The 17142-nt window shown below is 40.7% G+C and overlaps 1 protein-coding gene across 2 annotated transcripts in view; it reads left to right on the top strand.

The window, feature by feature from the left end:
- The window catches only part of LOC122813344 (putative ferric-chelate reductase 1), a 754507-nt gene that overhangs the window by 466775 nt on the left and 270590 nt on the right, over window positions 1-17142 (top strand). For both annotated transcript variants that reach the window (XM_044085608.1, XM_044085607.1), the window contains exons 9-10: window positions 7609-7725; window positions 15017-15129. In XM_044085608.1, the coding sequence (XP_043941543.1) occupies window positions 7609-7725; window positions 15017-15129 (230 nt within the window). The remainder of the gene's footprint in view (window positions 1-7608; window positions 7726-15016; window positions 15130-17142) is intronic.

Raw genomic sequence — 17142 nt, 5'->3', positions numbered from 1 at the left:
GCTGGTGGTGAAATGCAAATGTCCAGGAAATCATCAAAAGAAAGGAGTGCAGGACGACCTAACCAGACTAGGAAGGACTACTGATTGGCTAACAAAGAAGCTAAGAAAGAAGTTTCAATAGCAAAGAATAGGGCATCAGAGGCACTCTACCAACTTCTGGAAAGTGACTCAGTAAGTGGCACAAAGAAACTATATCAGGTTACAAAGCAAAGACAGAAAGATAAAGAAGATAGTCAGACACCCTTCATAAGGGATGCCAGCAACAACCTGCTCACCAGTCCACAGGACATCAAAGGCAGATGGAAGAAGTATTTCCAGCAGCTTTTGAATGAAGAAAACCCAACAGAAGCTGTACTGCCTCAGAAACAGCCTATGATGAGAGAAGAGGAGCCCACCCTAGAAGAAGTAAGAACAGCACTAAGGAAAATGAAGTCAGGGAAAGCAGCAGGTTCAGATGAGGTCACAACAGATATGATAAAGATGCTGGGTGAGATAGGGGAGAAATGGCTCCTGAGGGTACTCATAGCAGTGTGGAGAGAAAGGCATATCCCAGATGACTGGAGAGTAAGCATACTAGTGCCAGTGTACAAGAACAAAGGTGACATCCATAACTGTGGGCAGTACAGAGGCATCAAACTCCTATCACATTGCATGAAAGTTCTGGAGAGGGTGATTGATAAACGGATACATAGAGTAGTAGAATGTAAGATGGGTGATGAGCAGTTCGGATTAAGATCAGGATGCAGTTGATCGATGTTTGCAGCAAGGCGGATACTTGGGAAGAAGCTAGAGGTGAGGAAAGAGTCCAAGTGGGCACTCCTAGACTTGGAGAAAGCATATGACAAGGTCCCAAGAAAGCTGATCTGGGCAGTACTGCGGTGGTTTGAAGTCCTAGAAACATTGGTAGAATTAGTGCAGGCTGTGTACAAGGACCCAATGACTCAAGTAAGAACAGTGTTCAGCCTCACAGAGGGGTTCACAGTGGGAGTGGGTGTACAGCAGGGTTCAGCTCTGAGCCCACTGCTGTTCATACTGGTGATGGACTACATTAGCAAAGAGGTTGGAGGGGGCAGATCAACAAAGCTGTTGTATGCAGATGATGTGGCATTACAAGAAGACTCTGAGCTAGAACTTCAGCAAAGGATAGGAGAATGGAATGCAAAACTGAAGGCATATGGGATGAAACTAAGCACAGATAAGACAGTGGTAATGGCAGCAAATTGGGAAAATCAGAAGAAGCTGAGAATAGAGATAGTAGGGAAGATAGTGGAACAGGTAAACAGCTTCAAGTATCTGGGTGGGGTGGTTGAGGAGAAGGAAAGTCTGACTGAAGAGGTTAAAGCTAGAATCAGAGGGCTTGCAGCCAACTGGCATAGAGTGTCTGATGTAGTCTATGACAGAAGAATGCCAAAGAAGCCGAAAATAAGGTGTACAAGACAGTAGTGCAGCCAGTACTACTGTATGGTACAGAAACCTGGACAGTAAAGGCAGAACAGTTGAAGCTAGAAGTGATGGAAATGAAGTGCCTGAGAACAATGGTAGGATGCACTCTATGGGACAGACGAAGAAATGAGGACATAAGAGCAGAAGCTAAGGTAGTTCCAATTGCAGAAGAGATCAAAGAGAACTGATTACGGTGGTTTGAACATGTGCAGAAAAGCAGAAGACCCAACACCCTAATAATGGGCTATTTCAACTATCCCACCATTAACTGGGAAAAAACTACTCATGTACCAACTCTTTTGCTCAAAGTTTTCTGGAATTCATAAATTCCAATGCCTTGGATCACACCCCCACCAGGGGCAGCAATATCCTAGACCTGGTCATTACCAACATGGCCAACCGGTGTTCCACACCAGAGGTCAGATCCGACCACAAGCTAATCACCGTAGACATTCACATCCTGCCCCCACCCCCCATTAGGAAAACCACTGTAAAAGATGTCTCCAAAGCCAACTTTACGCTTTTTAAGACAGAAGTAGCAAACTTCACGACACCCATGCAGATGGACAATAGAGGTAAGACTGCTGAATTCTACACAAATGCACTTTATAAGCACTTACATGAGTGCATGGATCATGCTATCCCTAACAGAACCAAGATGCCATCCTCCAAAAAAAGGAAGCCAATCTGGTGGTCCCCTGCCATAAACAAACTCTACAACAGAAGAAAGAAACTGTTGCAAAAAAGAGTAAAATCCCATGACTGGAGGAACTCCCTGGTCAGCCTCAGTAAGAAGCTGAGATCCCTCATAAAATCCTCCAAAGATAGTTACAAAAACAAAATCGCCACTGATTCTAAAGACAACCACAAAGCATTCTATAGCTATGTCAAGAATCTCAATGGCAACACTCAGATCTGCTCTGAGTTACAGCACAATGGCACTACAGGCACTCATAAAATCGTCTAAGGCCAGCTTCGAGAGAAAAATTGCACAGGACACTAAGGATAATCACAAGGCTTTCTTTAGTTATGTTAGGAACCTGGGTGGGAATTCCCAGATATGCTCAGAATTAGTCCAAAATGACAGAAAATACACCAAACCCACAGACATTGCCAACATCCTAGCTGACAGGTTCAGTGCATACTTCTCCCCCCCCCCCGACCAAAAGGGCAAATATCTATCCCAGCAGAGTGCTGCCCCCCTGACATCTCAGCATCAATGGGACCAGATGGTGTCCCGGGCTGCGTCCTACATGAACTCCAAGAAGAGCTAAACCCAAACATAAAACTACTGTTCAATCTCAGCCTTACCACAGGATATGTACCCAAAGAGTGGTGTACAGCAACAGTGGTCCCTCTCCACAAAGGTGGTGCCTCAACGGATCCTGGAAACTATCGCCCCATAAGCCTGACTAGCTTGGTCTGCAAAGCTATGGAAAGGATCATCATGGACCTCATAAAAAAAGATATTGGGGACCTACAGACACTGGATCCTACCCAGTTCAGCTTTGTTAAGGACAGATCCTGCCTCTTAAACCTGGTTGATTTCTTTGAAACAGTCACCAAGGCCATTGACGAGGAGAAGGTGGTCCACACAGCCTATCTGGACCTAGCAAAAGCCTTCGATACAATACCCCACTTGGGCACTATAGATAAGCTCACCAGCTTAAATATAAACCCCTATGTCACTAGATGGGTTGCAAACTGGCTCAAGGACAGAACCCACATGGTTAGAATTGCTGGAGCCATGTCAGACTCCAAACCAGTTACAAGTGGCGTCCCACAAGGCTCAGTCCTGGGACCTCTCCTGTTTGGTATATATTTCTCGGAGGTACAGGCCAACATGGAAGGACTGTGGCTGACCAAGTTCGCAGATGACTGCAAACTGGGCGCTATAATCGACTCACCAGCCGACACAAGCATCCTCCAAAAGGGCCTCATAGAAACAGACCACTGGTGCCAGAGCCATGGCCTCAAGCTAAATGCCAGAAAGTGTATAGTCATCCCCTTTGGCAAAAACAAAGTGCCCACAAATTACCACATAGGTGGTAATCCATTAAGTACAGAAGAAGTAATTAGGGACCTGGGGACCCAAGTTGATAGCAATCTCTCATTTGACAACCACGTGGCCAAAGTGGTTAGAAAAACATTTTATATAGCCCACGTAATCATGAAGGGATTCACATCTAGATCAGGGGAGGTCATCGTGCTTCTCTACTCATCCCTCATCAGGCCCATAATTGAGTACAATGCCCCTTTTGGGATGTACCTTACCAGACACCTGCAGCAACTGGAAAGACCCCAAAAGTACCTCACCAAGAGGATCAAAGGGCTCAAACAGATGCCATATGCTGCCTGGTTAAAGAAACTCGAGCTCTACTCAGTGTCATACCGCCTACTCAGAGGCGATCTATGCATGACGTATAAAGCCATGTCCAACCCGGAATTAATGGAGATGCTGCACCTCAGAAAATCCAAATCCCATTGAGCTATGTGCTCAAGAGACTTGAACCTCAGCACTGAAATAAATAGGACATGCTGGAGGGACAGATTCATAACCCAGAGGCTCCCTTCACTCTGGAATAAATTCCCAGTCCAGGTTAGGCAGAGTCCCTCATTTCCTCTCTTCAAGAGGAATCTTGATGAGTGGATGGGGGATCGTAGGTTTACCCCGGGTATCACTTCTGTGTCACTGTTAGACAGAGGCACAGTATACTAACCTCGAAAAAGGGCATAGCAAAATTAATTTAAAATGGGTGGCGAAAGCCAAACACACTCTAGCTAGGCTTTTAAATGCCCTAGGGCAGATAGCCTAGTATGAACCTATGAACCTAATATACAGAACCAACTGATATTGCCAACATCCTGGCAGATAGGTTCAGTGATAACTTTACCCCCCTCTCGCCCCTAAAGGGCCCATCACTATACTGGAAGAATGCAAAGTTCCTGTAATCACGGCTGCACAGGTAAAAAAACACACTCTCCAAAGCCAAGAACACAGCATCCATGGGACCTGACAACATCCCAGGCTGTGTTCTACACAAACTACAGAATGAACTGGCACCCCACCTAAGCACCATGTTCTATCATAGCCTCACCTAATTCTTTGTGCCCACTGAATGGCGCACAGTGACAGTTATCCCACTCCACAAAGGGGGAGCCACCATGGACCCTGGGAACTACCTCTCCATTAGCCTAATGAGCCTGGTCTGCAAGGCCATGGATCATATCATCATGGAACTTATAAACAAAGACATTGTTAATCTCCAAACTCTGGACCCCACCCAGTTCAGGTTTGTAAAAGGCAGATCATTTCTCCTAAACCTGATAGACTTCTTTAAAGCAGTCACCAAAGCCGTAGACGAGGGTAAGGTGGTTCACACAGCCTATCTAGATCTCATCAAGGCTTTTGACACCACCCCCACTCTGGAATTATAGATAAACTCACTAAATGAGGTATAAATCCCTATGTCACAAGATGGGGTGCCAACTGGGTCACTGACAGAACACACACTGTGAAAGTAGCAGACTCCAAATCTGACTTTAGAACAGTGACAAGCAGAGTACCACAGAGTTCAGTCCTGGGTCTTCTCCTGTTTGGTATCTACTTTTCAGAAATACAGGCTATCATAGAAGGTCTTTGGCTAATGAAGTTCACAGATGACTACAATCTAGGAGCCATAATTGAAACTCATAACAATGCGGACATCCTACAAAAGGGCCTCACTGAGATATATGCCTGGTGTCAAAGCCATGGCCTCAAGCTCAATGCCAAAAAGTGCATTGTCATCCCCTTTGGTGAAAACTCTGTACCAATGAGCTACCACATATGTGGTAGTCTACTTAACATCAAAAGTGTGATAAAAGACCTTGGGACACAAGTGGGCAGTAGTCTCTCCTTTGATAATCACATCGCCGCAGTAGTCAGGAAATCCTTCTAAGTGGCACACCGCATCACAAAAGGTTTCTCATCCAGGGAAAAAGAGGTCATTGTTCCCCTCTACTCATCACTCATTAGATCCATTATAGAGTACAATGCCCCTTTTGGTATGTACCTCACAAGACATCTACAACTACTGGAAGGTCCGCAGAAATACCTCCCAAAGAGGATTACCGGCCTCAAACAGATGCCCTACGCAGACTGTCTCAAAAAACTCCAGCTTTACTCCGTCGCATATCGCCTACTCAGAGGCAATCTCTGCCTAACATACAAAGCTATGTCAAACCCAGAGCTGCTGGGCATGCTCCACTTAAAGAAATCCCAGTCCCTCCAAGCTACACACTCTAGAGACCTAAACCTTGTTACCACAACTTCCCATACTCTGGAACAAACTACTTATCTATATCAAATAAAGCTCCTCATTAGCACTCTTCAAAAAAATCTTGATGCTTGGATGGGAAATAGGAAATTCACTCTGGGGGTCACCTCTGTGGCTCTGTGCTACAGGGATGCAGGGAAATCATTTTCTTGGGTGGCGAAAGCCAAGGTACCTTTTTGGCTAGGCTTATATAGGCCCTAGGGCCAATAGCCTAGTACCTACCTATGAACCTATGAACAATCTGGTGAGGAAGATTTAGGGCAGACAGGAAGAAGATAAGAGGAAGCAAGGACATCCAGCAAAGAGGTGCATGGAATGTGTGAAAGAAGATCTGCGACAGTCAGGCATGAGTGTTGAAGAAGGCAGGAGTGTGGCACTGAATTGAGAGAGTTGGCGACAGTTAACACGATACCCCGACCCCATGTAGAAAAAAAATGGGAAAAAAGAGGGCTGAAGATGAAGATATTAAATATCAAATGATTTCTACGGTTTAATTATGAAAATATTTCTGCATTTTAATTTTGGCTACACTTTTTTATGGGAATAATAGGGTTGATTGTGTCATACAGAATGCAGGGTTGTACAGCCCTTTAATTTAAAGATGAAAAAGCAAAGCAGATAATGAGCATGATTTGATGTAAAGGAATCACTAACTACTCACTGGCTGCTTTGTTTCTCTGGAATGTGAGAGCAAGTTATTTCTCTTGATAAAAGGCTGTGAAAGTTTGAAGTGCTTCACCCATTTAGTTAATTCTTAGTGAAATTTACTCCCACAAAGTGCAAGTAATATGATGAACATACTATTACTTCTGGTGTGACTTCTATATTGCTTGCCAAAGTGTTTTGAAGACTAAGGGAAGTTCCTTGAAGATCTGTATATGTATATGATTATAGGGTAAATGTTCAACAGATGTTTAATAGGTTCCTGTTCAGTCAGTTGTGTGTCATCAACACCTGCACCATCTAACTACTGTAAAACAGTAAAAAAGTGTTTACAGGGAAGACATGTGCCCCGTTACTCATACCCTTGCACGTCTATTGTGATCCTGCAGGTAGTGTTATTAAAGTGGCAGAAAGAAGAAACTTCACAATCCCTATTATTGCATGATCTTGCTATGTACTAGTGCTATTTTTCAGTTAATTTAGTGATCAGCCAGAAATCCTCAATATTTCTCAGTCAGCCAGCTGGTACTTGTCCAGGCTTCCTATATGAAGAATTATGGCCTGAACTTTATTCATCTCCCATTCTCTTGATCACACATCAGCATCCATACCATTCATTTCTTTAAGCACCTAGCTAAACCTCACCTCCTTAAGTGTACATTACTATAAATACCATTCATGTAACATGTTACTGGCCAGCTAAGCAAAGCAAACCAACAATGAGCACTTAATTTATGTTGCCCTGCATCAATGGGCAAGTATGAAACAGCAGCTCAGATATGAAGCAAATTCAAATGTCTTTAAGAAATAGACAATAAAATCACACCTAATTCTTTTCACAAATCAGAAATAAACAAACATACATAAGTATTTTATATCGAGTCTCTCGGAGATGAATCCGTTGCAGATATGCAGTAGCAAAAGTATACTTTTTTAAATCTTTGACAGGGTATGAAGTTATGATAGAGTAATTATCCATTTTGCTCAGATACTCTTGATGCATTCATTATTTATATATAATTACTCGCGAGCAAGAAAATTGCTGTCAAATGTTTTCAAGAACTGTATAAGCTTATGCTACTTTAGGTATTATGATAGTATTCTTATATAATGCAGTGTCTTTTTTAATGTGGATCTTGTTTTCAAATACCAAGATTAAACCAGTCTATTTGTTTATGTTTAGGAAATATTAGAATACATTCCCAAATTCCTTTCATAACAGCGAGCAAAGTAAACATCACTGGCTTTCAAGAATCTTCCAGTAACAGCAATGGACGACCTTCTGCCATTAAAGCACACGGTACTGTTTATTTTTATAAATAGTAAAGAAGGACATCTTCAGTTGGATTGTATTTGTTTTTTTTTTTTTTTTTAAATATGAGTTCCATTGTAGAAGTCTAACTGCTGATAAATATGCATTTAAAAAAGGCTCATCTCTGAGTAAGTAGGTGCCAAGACTCTGCAGATACAATAATTATTTTTCTTATATTCTGTGTAATATAAATAATAGACTTAATTGGTGTGCAGTTGTCAGAATGAACTTCGGAGATGAAAACCAATTCCATGGCATAGAGGTAGTAAACCCTGACTAGGGCCCAGGAGACTTGTTTGAATAGAAGCTCAAGTGTCTTGGGAGTTGGCAAGGAGGATGGGTGTGCCCATGAGGGGGGGGGGGGCAAATCTGACCACATGTAGCTGAAAGCCATCAGTAGTAGAAGGGAGAGGGACATGTGGTCTGGGAATAGTCGTGTGGCACTCCAAGCTGCCATTTCTGAGTAGTCTTCACTGAGCTAGTGCACAGGAGCATGCATTTGCATGGGGAAGGGCATAAAGTGGCCCCTGTGGTGATGCAGGCTACACATTCCTCTCTCAGTGGGAGGAGATTAGGGCATAAAATGCCTTCATAGGCAGAACACTGGAGTGAACACAAGGATCCCTCGTGGCTGTCTGAATGATGATCAGACTGGACAACCCTTATCCCTCTGATCTGGAGATGACTCCCACTATGAGTCAATGAATGGGTGCAAGTCCAGTTGGAGGAGATCTGATGGGCAGCAAGTGTGGAGACAAAAATGACATATAAAACTCTTTGAAGATGAAAATTCAGTTTGTACATCATTGTAGTGGATAACAGAAAACTTGGAATACTGTGCATTAGTAAAAATTCACCTTGAAATGGATTTTCTTACAACAAAAGATTACAACACAATAATTTATTAATGTCTACAGAAAAAACTACGTTAATTTAAATGTAATTTAATACTATATCTATCAACATTACTGGGTGAGAGAAGCAGAATGTAAAAATAGTATTGCTCAAGCTATTGTTCATAAGTTCTAATTGAAGAATCAGCAGTAGCAGCTGATAGTGTAATGATAAATCATACTAAATCATGTTTCGGTTATCAACAAATACCTTTCTAATAATGCCACACAAGTGTTCTTTGGGCTGTCAGATCAGCTGCTGCTTCTGCCAAAATCACAGGTAGAATTAGTGAATAAGCAGGCAGTGTGCTTCTTTTTCAGTTATGGCCAGAATGGCTGGCACTTGGCATAGAAAGTCAACATTTTTTTATAGCTGCCTTCTACTAGTTCAAAAAGTCAAAGTATTTTTTTATTTCATTTGTAAGTATGTTCCTTGTTACTGTAATTTTATAAATCAGCTGTATGACTAGTTATATCAAACGTGATGGTAATTACATTGTAGTACTATTGATTAAATCAGCTGTCATACTTTTATTCATGCAATGTTGGCTTCTAATTAAAAAAACAAAACAAAAACAAAACATTTTTGTGGAATGTTGATTTCCTTAAGGAGCCAGAATGTTTTATTTCTGTTCTGTCTGCATATATTTTAAAACAAACTTTTTTACTGTGGCCAACTATGCCTGTCAGCTAGTTGGCAGATATAACCACAGACTAATCATTAACATTTTTTTTCTTCCCATCAATCTGCACAACAAAGTGTATTTTTCATTCTATCACCATGTGTAACTCTGGCAGTACCCACAGTTTGCCAGTTACTAGATAACAGCGAAGTTCAAAAGCTTCCTATGGAAAAAAATATTTCATGCTCTTTCCTACAAAAAAAATGGAATTTAAGTGGTGACTCACCTCCACCTTGTCCAGCTTGAACAACTTTATAAAAAATGTTTAGTTTTTAATTCCACTTCTACAAAAAAAAAAGTCTGGTTTCTAAATATTGATACGGAGGTTGCTTTATTGCATGTTCAGGCCCATAATTCCCATAAAAAATCTTCAGGTTTTAAATGGAAGGCAGCACTTGCATTTTGCCTCCATATTGTAATTAACTGTGTATTTTATATCTAATTTTTGTATATTTTCATCAACTTAATTAGCTGACAAATTTACTTTGCATTTTCATAGATTTTTTCTTCCCAGTACTTATCAATGTCTTAGTTGGAGTGCCTTCTGTGTGGAGTCTGCATGTCCTCCCAAAGGTCGAGTGGCCTCCGAAAGACATGTGTGAATGGGTGTGCCTTTGCTGAAGGTTGGGCATCGAGCTGGCAACACAGCACCATAAAAAATCTACTGCCAATCATTAGCAGACCAGAGTTCCGCTGTGGCGACCCCTAACCGGGAAAAGCCTAAAAGACAAACAAACAAACTTATCAATGCCTTAGTAGTCAATGATCATGACTATGTAATAAACCTTATCTGTTACCACACATCTTCTGAGAACTTCAGAACTTATAGTGGGTCAAATGCAGGTTCATGGCAAAACTTGAAAAATTCATAATAGAGGCAGACTTGAGCATTAATTACCCATGAATGAGCTCAAAAAATATTAGTTATTAGGAGAGTCTGAAAGCCATGCCTCTGTACTCAAGTTTCCTATAGACCTTTCCACTGACTGAGATCTGTATGTGGCCTTTCAAACCATGAAAGATCTAGCCCTTCTTGATCTCCTATTCCATCATAAAACAAATGGTTTCTCAAACACCTGGTTAAGGGAACTAAACCTTCATCAACAGACAGATAAGACCCATTGGTATGATACATTCATATCCCAACACATCTCTCACCAGTGGAACAAATTTCTACTACGCTTCAAAGAGAGTAGTATCCTTAACAGCTTCAAGGTAAACTTAGGTAACTGGATGGGAAGCCTAAAAATCTCCCCTGGTCTATCTTGTCTGTCCCTCCTTGAGGTTGAAGGAAACTTTTGAATACAGGTTTTGCCTAGGCTTCTAATGGTCTGCCAACTGATTAACTAGTACTTATCTACAAATCTATAAGCAATGTACAAGCCAAAGAAAAAAAAATGTCTGCAATGTGTATTTCATTTGTAACCATGATATGAGTGGCCCCTGTACCCTGTGACATTTGTTTGTGTATGCCCTGGGGTTCAGACACTTCTTTTGACCATGGTCCAAAGATCAGGACAGCTACTTTTGAATCTGTAATGGCTCTGCACTGACATTTACATGCTATCACCAAATTTGTACCAAAGATATTTAGAGTAGTGTTGTATACCTTGAAAAAGAACAACTCTGAATATAGTTGTTTGTGCTCAAATGCACAAAACTACTTACTCAAGTATATGTGATTGGAACATGTGCTTGCATGTTAGTGCTATGAAATGACAACATGCAAAGAAATTTAAAAAAAAAACAATTTTGCTGGGACAAAGCCTCTGTGGCTTACACTGTAAAACCATTGTTGATATATTCACCCACTCAGCATTTCAGGGAGCAGTTTGGCCAATGCCTCTCCCTCCAGTAATCAGTGTGACAACAGTTAGAACCTACCCCCCCCACACACACACACACATACACCCTCTCTGTGTGAGGGATCAGTTTCATGCAACCCCAAGCCTATTCATCAATTCATTGAAAGAGGCCCCACTCTGTACTTGTATGTTTGCAGTTCTTCCCTTGTTCTCCACAGCAGACAGCCCCAGTGATCTGCTTCAACCACCCAGTACTGCCCCATGCATATAGGTGCATAGGTGCATAGGTGTTTACTAGGCTAATGACCACAAGGGCCTTTTTAAGCTTAGTCATGCATCCCAAACATCTGACAAGTTCTGGTACCCTTGATAAGTGTAAATAGGGCATTGGGAGATGAAACATTTAGAAGTAGGGACCTGGAAGATGAACCATTTACAGGCTGCCTATGCCCGTTAGAGACACAGGTGCTAAACTAGGGTTGAATTTCTTGTTTCCCCATCCAGTTGTCCAGGTTACACTTGAACTGGGTTAGGGAGTAACTCTGCTTCACATGGATGGGGAACCTGTTCCAGAGACAGGGTAGTCTCTGGGATACATAACTGTCTCTCCAGCAGGTCCTATTTCTATCACAAGCAAGGTTTAAGTCTTTAAGATGGGTAATTCTAGTGCTGTTTGTTTTGTGGATACACAGGAGGTCCATCAGAGTGGGGTTTGATGATTCCCTGTATGCCAGGTATAAATCTCCCCTTAACAGCCTGTAGGAGAAAGAATACAGGGATAAGGCCTTGAGGCAATCTGCTTAGGACATTTTACTTATGCCATGTATTCTTTTAGTGAGGAATTTCTGTGAACATTCCAATTGTTGAATATGCCTGGTTAGGTACATACCAAAGGGGGCATTGTACTCAATGATAGGTCTGATGAATGCTGAATACAGTGAAACAATGACTTCCTTGGACCTAGACACCTAGATGCCATAACTCTGTTTATAAGTTGTGAAACATAGAATGAGTTCCTCACTACTGTAGACATGTGATGGTCAAAGGCTAGATTACTGTCTATATGTGTCCCTAAGTCCCTGACTACTGGGTCAACTCTAAGGGGATTGTTGTCAGTGTGATAGTTACCAGGGCTGGATGACTTTCTGAAAGCTATCGTTTTGCATTTCTTGGCATTTAGTTTTAGTCCATGGCTGTGACAGCAGTTATTTGTTTGTGTAAGCCCTTCCTGGAGAACATTTGTGTCAGTGTGGGATTCAATGACAGCTCCTAATTTGCAGTCATCTGTAAATTTACTCAGCCAGAGACCTCTGACATTGACCTTGACTTCAGAGAAGTAAATGCCAAAAAGGAACAGTCCAAGGAGTGATCCCTGAGGAACTCCATTTGTGACTGGCTTCTTTATAGAGGTCGTCTCCCCAATTGTAACTTCTGGGTTCCAGTCAGTGAGTCAGTTGGCTGTCCATCTGGTAACATATGGGTTTGCACCTAACCTCTTGAGTTCGTCAACAATGCCTGAGTGCGTATTGTGTCAAATGCCTTGGCCAGGTCAAGGTAGGATGTGTGAACCATTTTGCCCTCATCCATTGCTTTGGTGACCTTCTCAAAGAAGTCCACCATGTTGAGTAAGCATGACCTGCCCTTGACGAAACCAAACTGGGTTGGGTCCAGAGTTTGGAGGTTTACTATATCATTATTTTTTTAAACACCTTTATTGAATTATCACTTGTGACACAGGCAAATTTACATTTATACAAAAGTAATCAAACTGTATTAATAAATTAACATTAACAAACATTATACTTCACATATATTGCTGTATATCATATAACCTAAGCAACATTACATAAATTATTCAATTCCTGTCCCTCTTTTTAAACAAGAAACATCTTTATTAAACCATCACTTGCAACATAAACAATCATACATTTATATAAATGAAAACAAACCACACCAACACAATCCTAGTTGCAAGCATTTTACATCACAAGCAATCACAACACTCCCAGTTGCAAACATTATACATCACTTAGAATCTACCCAATCATTTTCAATCAAATATTACATAACTCATTTAAGTCCTGCCTTCTTTTAAACCTCATTCCTCTCCTGTATGTATTGTTCCTCTGTCATTATTGATCATTTCCGTGATAATTCTTTCCATGGCTTTGCATATAAGACTAGTAAGACTTATGGGTCTGTAGTTTCCAAGGTCTGTTGATGGCCCACCTTTGTGCAGAGGGATGACTGTTGCTGTTCTCCATACATGAGGCACAAAGCCTGTTTGGAGACTACAGTTAAATAGCAATTCCAGAGGCCCTGATAAGTCATGTTTCATGCTATTTATAAGGCTTCCTGGGATATTGTCTGGGCCTATTGATGCAGTGTTCTTGGCCTTAAAGAGAGCATTAAGGACCTGTTCCCTAGTGATAGCAGGGTGAGTTATATTTGATGGTATTTCCTGAGGGAAGGTTAAGGGTGGGGGAGGGAGGGGTAAAGTTGGAGCTGAATTTATTTCTATATCTTCTGGCTCAGTATAGGTGATGCCATTTACAATGATCTCTTCACACAATTGTGTATTGCCTTTGAGGTTGCGAACATAGCTAAAGAATGCCTTGTGGTTGTCCTTGGCCTGAGAGGCCAAACTTACCTCAAATTTGGCTTTGGTAGACTTTATTTGTCCTCTGATTTGTTTGTTTAGTTTGATGAGTGTTGATGAGAGTAATGAAAATAAGGATAAATATTCATTTTCATGAATTATATCTTCTCAAAATTATATTTAGTTGCTCAGAGGTAAATCAAATCAGTGATGTCTTGCAGTCTTGTTCTATGATAGACCCTGTCATTCTTTCTTTGTAGCCTTTCTTTAACTTCTCTGCATTTGACCACTTGGGATTATAGATGACTAAAACACAAGTCTACACAAGATCTTATTAGAAAGGCATTACCTAATAGTGCAAGTGCCAACCTCCCACCCCCAAATATATACCAACTCTGATATCACTGTACCTCCACAAAGTACTGTTGTCTCAAAATTGGTATATATTCTACATAAACTCCAGATCAGTGCCTAAACCTAAAATCCCCTTCCCCCTCCCATCCACAATCACTCCCTAAACCTAAAATCCCTGTCCCCATCCCTAATCCTATAGTCCCTGTCATCCACGTCTCCCTCCCTAAATCTAAAGTCCCCATGACTTCCTTGACCTAAAATCGCCTTTCCCTTCCCTTAACCTAAACTCTGGATCAGTGCCTAAATTTAAAATTCACTGCCCCTTCCCATCCATAATCACTCCCTAAAACGAAAATCCCCACCCCCGTTAATAGCTCTAAAGTGTCTATTACTCCTCAAACCTAAAATCCCTGTCACCCTCCATAACCCTAAAGTCTGTAACCCACATCTGTCCCACTCTCTAAACCTAACAGCACCTTCCCCGATCCCCTTACACACTTACTGTTCTGCAGCAAACACTTGCTTCCATATATATCCTAAGGTACAAGCAGGTGGTGTGGCAGCTGCGTGGCTAAACTCACTTTCTAGTTAGTACAAGCCACTGGTCGGTTGAGGTTACAGCCATTCCACTCCCTGTCTGGGCGTTACTTGAAGACAAGCAGCTGGGGCTCGAGTAGCTTTAGGGATCCCTATGTAGTTATAGGTGCTACAACTTACAAATTAGCACCAGAATTTTATCAAAATATTTTAAGTCCCACTGCTTTTATAATGAAATTACTGAAATTATTTTATAAGGATTTTTTTCTCTTATAATTTAAGCCTTGTTAGATAATGAAGTACTAGAAACTGAGCAACATAAATTAATGTTTACTGTACCAGTTTTACAGTTGCTGTTTAAAATGTGGCCATATAAATTAATTTCTGCATTCTTTATTCTTATTCAAGGTGCTCTCATGTTGATATCTTGGATGACAACTGCAAGTATTGGAATGCTGATAGCGAGATATTTTAAGGAAGCTGCAAAAGAGCTTGTTGGTGGAAAAGCAATTTGGTTTCAGGTATAGCATGTGTATCCTATCCTATAACAAAACTGGTAATCATTATTTTGGATCAAGGACATAGGTTTACATTCTCCATGTATGCCACAGCATATACTGTCTATAAATACCTGTTTTGTAAAATGTAATATGCTAAACTTTTTAATCTTAAAAAGCCATATCTAGTATAGTTTTATTTTATTAAGCTATAAAATGTCATTTTCTTTGAGAATGTCCCCCAAGTCAATATTTTTTTCTTTTACTTGTCATGTCAGGGGCTTTATTTTCATTATTAAAAACATATGCAGACCAAAGGCATGCATTGTCCATGAAGGGACAGGTGGAAGTATGCATGGCAGGGATGGGCTAGGAATTGCATTCTGGAAGTTAATATACAATTCCTAACTCCTAGCTATACCCTTGTGCCAGCTAAATGTCAGAATTTTTAGCTCTCTGAGTGAATAATATTTGATATGAGTACTGTCTTTATAGACCACTGTATGTTAAGTAATAGAAAATCCATCATTTTTGTTTTTGCCTTAGTACATACAAAGTTATTCAGCCTCCTTTTGTTTTTAAGCCGTCACTTTCTTAGATAGCTACTCAGTTCTTTAAGCCTTGCTGCATTAACCTTCTTAACTGCACATTTCAGTTTACTTTGTATCCTTAAGTTATACAACACAATGGTTGTCTTGAATGGGTGCTTAAAAGAGCTACATTTAAACTGGCAGATTATATTCTCAGATATGGTCCTAAATAAAGTTAGTCAAAATGCCAGAGTAGTAGTTCACTTTCTGACCATGTAACTGAAGTTCTTGTTAAACCTCTAACTGCAATTATTTTCTTTTGTCGTGGCACGAAAAATAAATACAGTGCATATAGCTGACATTCTCCTACCATCTCAAATGTTCAGACTCCTAGTCATCCAGGTCTTCTCTCCCCTAGCAGCTAAACCAGTCAACCTTCCTCTTATAACCTGAGAAGCCACAACCACTCCTACTCTGCAAACCCCCAAACTAAACTCCATTGTTACTCTTCTCTGTACTAGGTCCAAACATTGAGAAAGTATTCCCCCACAAATAAGAGATACCTCATCTTACCCAAAATTTAGGACTCAACTAAAGGCCCACCACCTCTCATCAGCCAAATATTACTGCCTCTCATCCAACCATGTCACCTAAACTGAGCTACATCACTCTGTTTCTACTATTAGTGACACTCTTACTGACCCTCTTATGATACGTTATACTGCATCAGTCTACACCTCTCACTCACGTAATCTTTCCCATAACATAACTTCTCCTTCTAATTACTCACAAACTGATATCCTTCAGTCAACTACCCCAAGGTTACATTCCCATTTATATATACATAGCTGTAATTATCACACAGACAACTAGGTTTCTACATGGGGATTGTCCTGATTTATTGTAAATAATGTATAGTAAACTTGTATGTACTCTTTATCTTTTGATACCTGCTAACAGTATTTTTACAGATATATATTTTCATTATACTCTTGCTGTCTCTGAATAAGTGTAATTTTTGACTTTGTATTCCCAGCCTAAGACTGAACCTGACCATTTGTAATCCATACATTACCCTTGTAAATACATTTAAATAAATAAATAGACCAATGAATTCATTAAAGTGCCTAGAGTGATCCTTACAACTAACACTAGAAAGGCCCTTCCAGTGTGACATACCAGTTTGCAATTCAGGAACATGCTAGCCCTGATGAGGTCAGACCTCATTGTTGGCTTTTTTGCATGTTTCCTGAATCATAGATGTTGTTGTGACATGCAATTCATAGCTGATCTGCATGTCACAGTAGTACCCTGATGATCATGTGAGCAGTGGGGATGGCAATCCTGATCTACATGGCCAAGCACTTTCTTGAATCACTCTGCCATGTAGGTGACTGGATAAATACAAATCTGAGATGTAATGGCAGCAATATATTCAAATACATGATTACTTATAGTCACCACACTACTAGAATGCAAGATATTTTAAATAGATATTGTCACATTT

This window comes from Protopterus annectens, chromosome 10.part0 (assembly GCF_019279795.1).
Source record: "Protopterus annectens isolate FY-2018-M chromosome 10.part0, PAN1.0, whole genome shotgun sequence".
NCBI classification, from domain to species: Eukaryota; Metazoa; Chordata; order Ceratodontiformes; family Protopteridae; genus Protopterus; species Protopterus annectens.
The sequence above is the reverse complement of the archived record's forward strand: the minus strand, read 5'-3'. Positions and strand labels throughout refer to the sequence as shown.